The sequence below is a fragment of the Fundulus heteroclitus genome, chromosome 11 (genome assembly GCF_011125445.2).
Source record: "Fundulus heteroclitus isolate FHET01 chromosome 11, MU-UCD_Fhet_4.1, whole genome shotgun sequence".
NCBI lineage: Eukaryota > Metazoa > Chordata > Actinopteri > Cyprinodontiformes > Fundulidae > Fundulus > Fundulus heteroclitus.
The window spans coordinates 16,151,507-16,164,150 of record NC_046371.1 but is presented as its reverse complement, the minus strand read 5'-3'; the positions used below and the strand labels follow the sequence as shown (position 1 = coordinate 16,164,150).

Here is a 12,644-nt window from a genome sequence, read left to right as displayed (position 1 = left end):
TCTGATAATTCCCATATAACATGTAGATCTTCCTTTACAGTGGGTGGTGCAGCTGTACAAACAGCAGGTAGGTATTACTCCATGTACTGAAAACATATTCTGTGTAGAGGTACGTGTTTTTAAAAGTATTTCTCGTTTTAAACAGGAGGAACAGGAGTTGGTAAGTTGAACTGTGAGGCATTAAGCTCATGCTTTAAAACATGCATGTAAATTTGTGCAACAATAGTTTAGCATCTGTCTTTAATTTCTCTCTAAAATTCAGGTGGAACTGGAGTCCCCCCTAGAGGTGAGGATTAATCATTGCAGTGTACACTAATTGCTTCATGCTATAAAGTCTTACTGAGGTTGCACATCCGGTCAACAAACAACATGCAGCTAAAACCATGAAGAAAACCTGCCTTGATTTACCTTTTTTTTTATTATTTATGCAGGTTCTGGTGGTGATCTTTCAGGGGGAGGACTCCCACAAGCCCAACCCCTCAAACCTCCAGGTGAATAAAAAAGTGTTTAACATTAATGTCATGTTAAAGGATAATAAACATGATTGTTACCTATGCATCTATTCATATTGCATTTCCAGCACTTGAACATCATAATAATCTCTGGCATAAGAGGAGACAATCAAGACACCACACTCCATCCAATTAAGAGAACAATATATAGCAAAAGCATTCACACTGCCTTGAATTTCTTCACATTTTGCATAAAAGAATTGACAAACCCCTGAACACATCATTCCCACATTGAAACCTTGTGGAGCAGCATGATGCTGTGGGGTTGCTTTTTTTTTTTATCTTCAGAGGCAAGGAAGGCTGGACGGAGCTCCATACAGGGCAATATAAGAAAGACCCAAACAGGTTGAGACTGGGGAAGTCATTCACCTTCCAGCAGGACAACAATCCTAAACATTCAGGCAGAACTACATTGCAAAAATTACTGTTCATAGATGGCCTTGATTCAGTCTGACTGCGCTAAGGTTATTTTATTAAAGAAATTGTCCATCTCTAGATGTTAAGAGCTGCGAGACGCACATCCCAAAACAAAGTTGTTTAACAAAGTTTGGACTCAGAAGGGAGGAATACAAATGCACTTTTCAGATTAATGCATCTTTTTTTTTCATCCTACACCTACAATAGGTTAAGTGATCTTGTGGTTTTGTCTTTAAGGTGTCCCTAGAGGTGACACACCAGGTGAGGGAGATGGGGAAGGGGGGCCTGATGGAGAAAGAGACGGTAGAGGAAGCAGTGCTGGAAGGCCAGGAGGAGTTGGAGGGAGCCCGACCGATCGTGGGGGAACGGGAGACGTTTCTGGCAGACAAACAGGAGTGGGTAGAGGGGACACTCCAGCCACTGGAACTGGAATCGGACCAGGACGATCACCTGGCGCAGTCGGAGGAACAGCAAAACCACCTAAAGGTGCTGATTTTGTCAAGTCAACAACCAACAAACTAATGGACTAAAGTCATGAAGGACCGAAAACACTAACAGATTGAAGGAAATGTTTTGTTTTTGTTTGTTTTTTTCCCTATAGAATACGGACGAGATGGGGGTCTAACAGGGGGTGCAGGTGTTGGACCAGGTGGTGTCGGTGGGGTGGCAGGAGGAGGAGTTCAAAGGGGGACAGGCCCTGGAGGCACAGGGTTAGGACCTGCAACCGGTGGTGCTGGTGGAATAGGAACAGGAGTTGCAAAACCTGGAAAAAGTGAGAAGCAACCAAGCTTTGGTTACAGAAGCTGTTTTTTTTTTCAATTCGTCCAAAACTAACATGCCTGTTATTTTCAAAAACAGGTTGATTTAATTATTATTATCTCTCTTATTGTCTCCCGCAGCCTACAGTCCAGCTGGAGTTTTACCAGGTGGAGGTTTGTAGACTTAATCTCTGAAGTTTGGAGATGGCTTGAACTGCTCTAAAGCATATTTGTTATTTCCATCTCAGGTCTACGCTACCCCAGTACCGGTTCTGGCGGCTATGGTACAGTTCAAGGAGGTTATGGTGTGGGTCCAGGCAGCTATGGTACTGGGCCTGGTGGATTTGGAACTGGACCTGGGGGCTATGGAAGGCCCAGTGGCGGACCTAGCAGTGTTGGGACTCTTGGGGTCGGAACGGGTCCCGGAGGTGTAGCGCCAGGCCCAGGTAGAGTCAGCGTTCTACTGGGAGGATATGGTGGTGGTGTAGGACCTGATGGTAGGTTCACTACTATAAGATTTAAAAGTTCAAATAAAAAGGCTGGATTAGTAACAGGATACCTGTTTGCAACTTGTGTTAATAAGGTTCTAGATATGGCACCGGTCCTGGATCCAGCAAACCGGGGAAAAGTATGACAGCACTGAATAAATTCAACAGATTACACACAGAAGAAGAAAAGTGGAACTGAACACAATTTCATTTTAGGTTATGGAGCAGGAGGTGGACTCGGCAGCTATGGAACTGGCTCAGGAGGAGTTGGTCCAGGTGGTTTGGTGCCTGGTGGTGGTTACGGACCCAGTGGTACCGGTCAAGCTGGAGTTGGACCTGGTGCTGCTGGCACAGGATTGGGAGGTCTAGGAACTAGACCAGGCACCTTTGGACCTGGTGGAGTCGGGTCTGTTCCTGGTGTTTACACAGCTGGGGGTCAAGGCCTGGGAACAAGAAAACCATCAAAAACAGGTAGGAAAAAAAGCGACATTTAATAATGAAATATGGTGACACATTTCAAAACAACAAACTTTGTTTACAGGCTATGGATCATCATTGGGTGGAGCTGGATATGGACAAGGTAATTCCATCTTTTTATTTATGTAAAAAGAAACAATGTACATTAGTAGTTGATATTAATCACAGTTAGACTGAGTAAATGTGCCACATTTGACCAACAAACCAATTTCCATCTGTAGTTCCCTGGCACTTTAGTGATGGTACAACACTAAAAAACCGAAAAGAAATAAAATTCACATTTTACAAAAAGAACTGAAACTAAAACCAAAAACAAGTAACAAAACGATAACAGCTTGAGTCAAAAATTGGAGTTTTAAGAAATATACAAATCTTAAGTGTTCATATGAAATGATGTTCCTTCAGATATCCTTTGGCTGAGATTTAAAGATAGAGAACACAGGGGTGGATGGCAAACTTATCAAATTTTCACCATCATATTTCACCATGAGCACAGTTTGTCCAAATGATATGCCTATGCTTGGTACTTCAGTCACCTCCATTGATGGAGCTTGTGCAAATACCAAATGCAAATTTCAGTTTTAAAAACAAGCTAGAGGAAGTCCTCTTACCTACAAAAAGCGCACATTTAAAATTAATGCAATTCTCAGTTACTTAATTGTTGTGTTACAATTCTAAAATGAGAAAGGCTATTTGCTAAAAGCTTTCAGAGTTTTCTTCATGAGTGATTCTTCTTTTTTATATTTGATAGATTTGTAAATGACAAAAATAAAATAAATGTTTCAGATGATAAAACATGTTCACCATCAGAAAAAAAGTAATTTACGTAAATACAAAATGCAGTTCTAAAAATATTATTTTCTTTATCAAATTGCTATTACTGTATAAACCATGTCATGTAGTTGATATTGCTGCAAATATAAATTCTCCAAAGATTTTCATTAAAAAAATGTCACCTTTTTGAAGGTGGTTGTTTTGTTAGGTCAAATGTCCCTCCTCAATAAAAGGGTTGGGTACATTAATGATATGAGGCTTCAACCTACTTGACTTCACTATGATTGGCTACAACCATATTTTACAAAACCGGTCACAACCCTTTGCCCCTCCATGGAGGGGGGAAGGGGCCTCTCTCCTCTCGACATAACACCCTGTCTCAAATCCACTATTATTTTTATGGCAGGCTGAAGTGTTTGTGTTGCAGGATGTTGGTCAGGCGTGGCCAAGCTGACCAAAGGCTTTAACCTGGCGCCGCGATTCAACACAGTAGGACCAAAATACAAAGCCAGATAGACCGCAACATGGTGGAGAACTGGCCCCCCCAGCCGCGACAGGAGTTGGCAGCGGTTTAGCTCATCAGTCAACTGAATTTTTCAGTTACAAACACACCTTCCTTACATTTGATAGCATTTAGAAATTAAACAAACTTACAGGTAATGACAATGTGGTCGCCACCTTCCGTGTTGGTGAAGAAGTTTTTTTTTGTTCAAAAAATCCAACTTCAGTTCCCCCATATTTAAGGCTGTTTGCTTGATGGTGTGCTCTGATTGGAGAATATGAATTATGTAGAAAGACAACCCGTTTTCTGATCTGACAGTTTTTGAGCAAAGAGACAAAGCTGACCGCCCCTGAACAGGTCCTTTAGTAACCACTCTTGACATTCACATGGCCTCATCAGTGAACAACAGATCATATTATGCCCACAAAACCTCAGAAATATGAAATTTGTAGTCATGGCCCCTTTAAGGGAAACAAAGCTATCCAAACCAACTTGTCATATTATCACTTAAATACTTAAATAGTAACTGCATGATAACATGAAGGGGTTAGCTTAAAATATCTCAAACACCATGTGTAAAAATCCCAGTCTGACATCTTGAAATAGGGGGTTTTCAGCTGACGTCATGCTCACGTGACTACTCAGCGCGTCCGCCATATTGGGTGGCAGTCGTTTCGCACCGTTGACCTGCATTGTATGACGCCTTAGGCAGTATTGGAAGTGAACAATGGGGAAAACGTGTTTAATGATTGGTTGCACGGCCCGTGGAGGTGGAGATCAACGCTCTTTCTATCGCCTACTAGCCGTAATAGTGAATCAATGTGAAAAAACAAAACAGCTATCTGAACAACGCCGTCACCTATGGCTGACACGGATATCCAGGTCCGATTTGGACGGTGTTAAGCTGGAATACGCCAGAGTCTGCGGTGCTCACTTTGTCACAGGTAATTAACTGTTAAGTATTTAAAACATGTAAGAAGAATATATTAATAATAGGGCTTGGGCGTTATGACTTATTACTTTCCGCGGCTGCAATGTTGACTGCCTCCGCCGCCTCTACTGCCTATGACTACCGCGTACTGTACTCCCTCTCTCAGCCGTGTTTTAATTTGATTAATTTCACCTTAACTTGATTTCAACCATGGTAAGCCGTTGCTGTATTGTGGGCTGTAACAGCGCAACACATGATCGCCATGGGAAAAACATAGAAACAGATTAATTTTCCACCGCTTTCCTGCCTGGAGGCGCAACCACGGAGAACAAGAGATAAGATAACAAAGAGTCGTCGGCTCGCTTGGATCGCGGCTGTAAGTCGACCGAACATAACTTTCCACAGTATCCCGATGTCAATGAGAGTGTGTTCTAAACGTTTGAAACACATAGCAGCAAGTTAAAAGTACATTACATGCGCGAGTGGTTGTTAGCGCTAACGGTTAGCAGCTACTAAACTAGCATGTGCCAGAGCCCGTCTGAGCGCAGCTTACCTTTGAACGAGTTGCTGTGTTCCCACTGTTTGCTGGCTTTATGATCTGCAGCGCCTACCGGCGCCAATAAATAATTAAATAAATAATTTAAATAATTAAAGCCGCGAGCGGCGTCGATCGGCCCTGCAGCCAAGCGCCTTCGCGCACCGCCCGCCGTCAGCCACCGCAGAAGCATGCGACACATTTGCGTCGGATTGTTTACATATTTACCATCTTATTAAAACTCACCCGTCCACGTATGATGGCGATTTCCTTGATGTACATAACCAGATGTGAACTGGTTGTGAGCCTCTAGATCCTTGTAAGCTCTCATTTCCTCAAGAGTGTGCAGAGGGTTTTCACCGAACACCAGGTAATGCACTATGTCGCTGTGCTCTACATTTGGCCAATCATCTGGATTACTGCTAAACAAGGCACCGTGGAGGGCATACGGGTCCATATGGTCGATCACGGAACATTTCCTCAGGTATACGTCCTTATCTGGTCGCTCTAGCGTGCTGGCGTACTTATCCATTCGCGATACGATAATACGTGTACGACAACTAGAGATAAGGAAGTGAACCACCCAATATGGCGGACCGGAAGTTGGCCAGTGACGTCAGTGAAAACCCCCTATTGATTGATATGAAGTGTAAACAATGCCAACTATGAACAAAGCCATGTGGGACCACTATAGGGTAGTCAGGTGGGAGCATTTGAATGGAAGGTTTCATCACTATTAACTGCAAAAAATATTCCTTAAAATCTAAAAATACTAAAAAGGCAAGAACTTGTCTTTTTTCCATAAATCCTACATGGGGATAGAACAGTGAGGGCGAAACCCGACTGCGAAGGGTGCAAAGAGGTGGGGCTGTTATTTTAATGCCTTTCTGAAGAATTTTTCAGATGTAAAAAATATCCTTTAGAATAATTTTTAAATAGACACAGGATAAGTACAACCAACGTAGTTACCCCATATATCTGTATTACATCATGTTGTTAATTAAATGGTAAACGGAATAAATTTATATATCACTTTTCCTGTTCTGCTGACCATTCAAAGTGCTTTAGTCTCTAGCCACGATCATCCAATTAAATATACTAATATGGCAGGCAACGTAGGGTTAGATGCCTTGCCCAGGGGTACATTGACATGTGACAAGATGAAGCTGAACTTGAATCCAGAACCTTCCAAGTACAAGACAACTACCCTACCCGCTAAGCCTCAGTCCTAACTACTGTGCATGTCTTCTGAACAACTCCTTTGAGCTCTCTAAAGTTAGCCTGCTTTCACTAAAAATAGTTCATCTGTCACCATTTTGCAGGTGCAGGAGTTGGAGCCGGTGGAGCAGGCACTGGACCTGGAAGATATGGACCAGGAGGTGCCGGCACAGGAACTGGGGGTTTTGGTCCAGGTGGTGCAGGCACAGGAACTGGGGGCTTTGGACCAGGAGGTGCCGGGACCGGAACTGGAGGCTTCAGACCAGGCGGTGCTGGGACTGGAACTGGGGGCTTTGGTCCAGGTGGTGCAGGCACAGGAACTGGGGGCTTTGGACCAGGTGGTGCAGGCACAGGAACTGGGGGCTTTGGTCCAGGTGGTGCAGGCACAGGAACTGGGGGCTTTGGACCAGGTGGTGCCGGCACAGGAACTGGGGGCTTTGGACCAGGAGGTGCTGGCACAGGAACTGGAGGGTATGGAACAGGGAGCCAAAGTTTAGGAAAAAGAAAGCCTTATAAATATGGGGCTGGCACAGGAACTGGAGGTTTTGGACCAGGTGGTGCCGGCACGGGAACTGGGGGCTTTGGACCAGGTGGTGCCGGCACGGGAACTGGGGGCTTTGGACCAGGTGGTGCCGGCACAGGAACCGGGGGCTTTGGACCAGGAGGTGCCGGCACAGGAACCGGGGGCTTTGGACCAGGTGGTGCCGGCACAGGAACTGGGGGCTTTGGACCAGGTGGTGCCGGCACGGGAACTGGGGGCTTTGGACCAGGTGGTGCCGGCATAGGAACCGGGGGCTTTGGACCAGGTGGTGCCGGCACGGGAACCGGGGGCTTTGGACCAGGTGGTGCCGGCACAGGAACTGGGGGCTTTGGACCAGGTGGTGCCGGCACGGGAACTGGGGGCTTTGGACCAGGAGGTGCCGGCACAGGAACCGGAGGCTTTGGACCAGGTGGTGCCGGCACAGGAACTGGGGGCTTTGGACCAGGTGGTGCCGGCACGGGAACTGGGGGCTTTGGACCAGGTGGTGCTAGCATAGGAACTGGGGGCTTTGGTCCAGGTGGTGCTGGCACGGGAACCGGGGGCTTTGGACCAGGTGGTGCCGGCAGAGGAACTGGAGGCTTTGGACCAGGTGGCCAAGGATTAGGAAAAAGGAAGCCTTCTAAATCTGGTATATTTGATCATAGAAGTAGAACAATAAGTCAAGTGAAACAAATGTAACCTTTGTTAACAGAACAATGTTTAATGAAATATCTTTTAACTTTATACATCCAGGTTATGGAGGAGCAGGTTATGGAGCAGGTAAAACTATCCAAATTAAATCCATAATAAATTGTTCACATCTATGTTTACATCTTTAATGCTTTCATTTTCCTGACAGGAAGTTCAGGAGGAGCTGGTCTTGGTGGAACTGGAGCTAGACCTGGTAGTTTTGGTCCGGGAGGATATGGCCCAGATGGAACTGGGACAGGCCCTTCTGTTTATGGCACTGGGGGTGCTGGATCCACTGGCATTGGTCCAGGAGGGACTGGAGCTGGAAGCTTTGGTCCAGGAGGGACTGGGACGGGTGGCTTTAGTCCAGGAGGGACTGGAGCTGGAGGTTTTGGTCCTGGCGGAACTGGAGCTGGAGGCTTTGGTCCTGGCGGAACTGGAGCTGGAGGTTTTGGACCTGGTGGCCAAACACTTGGATCAAGAAAGCCCCCTAAGTCTGGTTATGGCTCATCTTTAGGGGGAACTGGCTACGGACAAGGTAAAATATATATAACACAACATTTAAAAAGTTTTGATCATTCTTTGCAGATGATGCTGATCTTTTACCAACTACACCCAGTATATAGTATTACTTTCATACAAGACCACTAAACTGTAGTGGAATATAACAGGGAAGCCCTGAAAGATTTTACCAAACATACCACCAGACAGGAACTCCTGACAATGTACTGAGAGTCAGTTCTAAACATCGTCTGCAGCTGCCTTTTCACCCTTGCACTGTATAACAAGACAAACCAGCGTTGTAGATGTTAACATTTCATAATTGCGGTTGCTCCAGACAATTTCCTGCTTTGGGGTCTGGGCCAAGATGTACAGCACATTAAGGTCACTTACAAACATGAAAAAAAAATTAAACCTGATTGAGCGTGCGGGTCATTCAGACTTTTGTCTCGTGATTTTTCATGAAGAACAATGAGACAAAACCAAGGGCAGAGAGAAGTTATAACTTTGTAAGCAAAGTTGGAAAACTTTATATTAAGCTTAACTCATTTATGTTTATTTGTAGCTGTGTATTGTTTTTTTAAAACTGGTAGATTCCCTTATTATTCATAATGTAGATTGAGTTCCCTGTAATTGATCTAAATGGGATGTTAACCTTTTGCAGGAGTTGGAAGCCGTCCCGGTACAGGAACAGGAGGATTTGTAGGAGGTGGACGAGGTGGGACACAGATTTCAAGAAGTCTATGCTGCCTAATGTTCTTCAGACTTCATTTGCAGTTGTGCAAATATCTGTAAAATGCTCTATCATTCTGATAAGTCAAAGTCATTATAATTAACCTACTTACTTTAACTTGCTCAGGTACTGCAGCCGGAGGGACAGGAGGTCTGGGAGGAACGGGTCAAACTGTTGGAGGAGCAGCCGGTCAACCAGGTTCGCTTCACAGAGCACTGAAAAAAATCAATCCAAATTAAATTTTTATTCATATTACAATACCTGGCATTAAAACAGGTTTGGGGTTAGATTACAAGAATAGTTAACTAAAATAATACTGTCTAACAGTTCAGGCAAAAGGTGTTTTAATTTGTAATGTGTATGTTTAACCAGGAGGGGGCGCTGGTACAGGATATGGCGGAGTGGCAGGAGGAGGCTATCCAGGTAAAATGACCTTCGCTCTATAACCCCTGTTTGTATGAGGAGATTGCACATCTTTTTCAATCTTAAATTTGCTGTTTGCGTCATATTACCAATGATGTCACTGATAAAACAAATAAGGCCCAATGAAACTATTGTTAACGGTATCTATTGTTGACTCTGACCTTTCCTGCTATTGTTCTCTAGGATATGCAGGGACTGGACAAAAATGTAAGAAAACATACTTTATACCCTACTTTGTGCCTGAGTACTTTACAACACAATTCAACATTAACAGATGCACATGTGAGCATAAGGCAAAATACCACCACAACAATCAACAGTCGAAAACAAACACATATCGTGTCCTTCTTTATTGCAAGATTAAGTTTCCTTCAGAAATTTTGGTCAAGCACAAAATATATTAACTTCATTTATTTTTCTACACCTGATTAAACCATTTCACAGAAAAACAAAAATGTCAGAGCTAATTTAAAGAGCTGTAGATGTCTTGTTGTTATAATGCATGTATTTATGGTGTTGTGTGTGAAAATTAAGCAAAGTCACTATTGGCATGTTTCACAACTTTCAGCCAAAGCACAGAAGGCAGCCAAATATGCAGCCATGCAGGCATTACTTGGAGCCGGAGGCTATAGAGGTAACACAAATCTAACACACTTGTTTGTTTAGCCTTACTAGTACACTGATACATATACTTACCGGCCACTTTATTAGATACACCTTGCTAGTACTGGTTGAACACATAGGTTCAATAAGATAAAAGATGTAATATTTGGAGATTTTGGTCCATACTAGAATTAAGGCATTCCGCCGTTAATGCAGATTTTTTAATTGCACGTGCCTGATGGGAACCTCCTGTTCCACCACTTCTCAAAAGTGCACTACTGGAATGAGATCATTGGAGAACATTTTGAGATGATTTGAGTTTTATGACGTGGCGCATTACCTTGTTTCAAAGTCGCATTCATCTTCTGGCATCAAATTAGACGGGGCACAAGTACAGCTCACTGGATAATTTCTTCTTTTTTTATCACAGTGTTTTAAAATCACAGTAGATCCGCAGTTTGTGAAAAACTCGGAGCAACCCGAATGACACCAAACCACGACGCATCAATTCCCTTTCTTCCTCATTCTGATGCTCAGCTTTACCTTAAACAAGTCATTCTCCCCACATCAAGATGTCTAAATGCATTAAATTGCTACCTCCATTTATGTCGACAAGCAATAAAACAGACACAGCTAGTAAAGTGGCCAGTAAGTGTGTACTGTATGTCTAATTCAATTAAATTGTTGCTATTGAAACTAATTAAATACATCTGAAATAAAAGTAAATCACATAGGACATATTGTCACGATGTACCGGTAGAACATGTCTAGCATGCTAACTGTATATTTGGTGTATTTTTTATCTGTTAACTGTCTCTGTTCCTGGTACTAGGTGGAGGCTGTCAGGGTAACTACTGTGGTCGAAGGAGGAAGTGAGAGACTGACAGACAGGAAGTGACCTCATTGAAACAACAGTGGTGCTATAGCATGATTACAGCTTGTGAATGTCTTACCTGACTTAGAAACTAGACTTAACACATTCCAAACGCAACGTTTTTTTATTGATTTTGAACATAAGAACCGGTTCTCAACCTGGCAGGACCCTAATTTCTAAAAAGAAATTTGTTGTAAAGTAAACGCCATGAGGACCAAACTGCTTTGTGTTCAGTTCAACTATGTGTTTGATTAGTTTTCATTACATTTCTACATGATAAGAACAGTGGTTAGAGAATGCAAGAGGGACAAGAGACTCATTTGTCCAACAACTGCAGTAAAGGCAATGAAACAGTTGTTTATTAAAACCTGTCCTCAAATCTTGTCATGTCCTCTCTGTGAAGGTTGAGAACCCTAAATTGTATTTTATCAATAGGCCCAAGCTGTTTACTGTGCTGTTTTGCTCATAGATGCTGTGTCAGATAATAACTGCAATACTGTGCAAGAGTCACAATTAATCTTCTGGGCTGAGACTGATGCCAAGGACTCCCTTTAGGGCAACTCCTTCAGACCTGTCTGCATGCTGACGCACTGATACTATTCAATTAAATTGCCTTAATACATTTACACTGAATGTAGCTTCAAATTGATCAGTGTTTTTACCTGCGTCTTTGTTTTAGCCTTCTCGTCAAAACCCAAACACTTGGACTGTTTTTCAAACTTTAAAAGGATAAAGTACGGACATCGCTGTTCTTTTTGGGGAAGGATGAACAACAGCTTTAAAAGGTCTGCTGTTTTGAACCTCTCCTACTCCGTTATCATTGAAATGCTTTTTGCTCATATGTCACTGTACTCAGACCTCAGGATCTGCAGTTTTTAACACTTTATACGTAGTCACAAGTGGAATGCTAAATACCAAAGGATTTTTACTGTAAAATTCTGGTTAATATATTTTATCTGCGCTGTAAGGATGTTGTTTTGAGAGTACAATGTGACTTTCTTTCAGATTACGTATGTGACATTGCTAAAATCTAAATCCAAAAATGAAATAGAGGAAAATGACAATGTTTTGATTACTGTTTTCTTCTTGTCTTGTACCTTTATAAGCACTGTTGAAAGAAAAATTGCTCACATTTACTAGAATTTTTAAATTATGTTAAGAAATGTATTTAGTCTCATTTTTTTAAATGTGTCACCTTATTTTACTTACTTATATGTTGTGAGTGGGTGTTCTGAAAAGTACTTATTAGACAGAAGCGCTTTGTTTTCTACATTGTCCTTAGATGTGATACGAATCATGGTGATGTGAGAGGATAAGAAAGCATGTAACTATCTTAATGTAAATGAGCTTGCCTTTGTCTCTCTATTCTGTCAACATGTTTTTAACATATTTTTTTGTATTGCCTATGAGGGAAAACTATGCGCTTTTGTACATTTGTTTAAGAAGTAAAGAGGAAGAACATTGAAACTTGGTTCTAGTATCCTGTTTCTTTTTATTTTGGCCACAGAAATGCATTTTTGTCGGACAATGATTGAACAAAAAACAGTCATGTTAAGTATGAGGAAGTCAGATGTTATGAACGATAGGTTTGTGTTCACATTTTTATCTGTGGTGAACCTTTCTAAAACCAAAGGCCAAGAAAAGGACCCGAGAGGCAGCTGCTTTGGTGATCTAAATGTAAGGCAGTC

The 12,644-nt window shown here is 42.7% G+C and overlaps 1 protein-coding gene across 1 annotated transcript in view; it reads left to right on the top strand.

The window, feature by feature from the left end:
• Window positions 1-12,427, top strand: part of elnb (elastin b) — a 31,370-nt gene extending 18,943 nt beyond the window's left edge. The window contains exons 35-55 of the mRNA XM_036142967.1: window positions 41-67; window positions 146-160; window positions 263-286; window positions 432-491; window positions 1,167-1,415; window positions 1,531-1,701; window positions 1,829-1,861; window positions 1,936-2,184; window positions 2,271-2,315; window positions 2,392-2,646; window positions 2,717-2,755; window positions 6,717-7,781; window positions 7,886-7,912; window positions 7,992-8,168; window positions 8,259-8,360; window positions 8,988-9,041; window positions 9,183-9,254; window positions 9,429-9,479; window positions 9,663-9,686; window positions 10,048-10,113; window positions 10,915-12,427. Coding sequence (XP_035998860.1) covers window positions 41-67; window positions 146-160; window positions 263-286; window positions 432-491; window positions 1,167-1,415; window positions 1,531-1,701; window positions 1,829-1,861; window positions 1,936-2,184; window positions 2,271-2,315; window positions 2,392-2,646; window positions 2,717-2,755; window positions 6,717-7,781; window positions 7,886-7,912; window positions 7,992-8,168; window positions 8,259-8,360; window positions 8,988-9,041; window positions 9,183-9,254; window positions 9,429-9,479; window positions 9,663-9,686; window positions 10,048-10,113; window positions 10,915-10,958 — 2,849 coding nt within the window. The 3' untranslated portion in view covers window positions 10,959-12,427. The remainder of the gene's footprint in view (window positions 1-40; window positions 68-145; window positions 161-262; window positions 287-431; window positions 492-1,166; window positions 1,416-1,530; window positions 1,702-1,828; window positions 1,862-1,935; window positions 2,185-2,270; window positions 2,316-2,391; window positions 2,647-2,716; window positions 2,756-6,716; window positions 7,782-7,885; window positions 7,913-7,991; window positions 8,169-8,258; window positions 8,361-8,987; window positions 9,042-9,182; window positions 9,255-9,428; window positions 9,480-9,662; window positions 9,687-10,047; window positions 10,114-10,914) is intronic.
• Window positions 12,428-12,644: the final 217 nt, after the last annotated feature.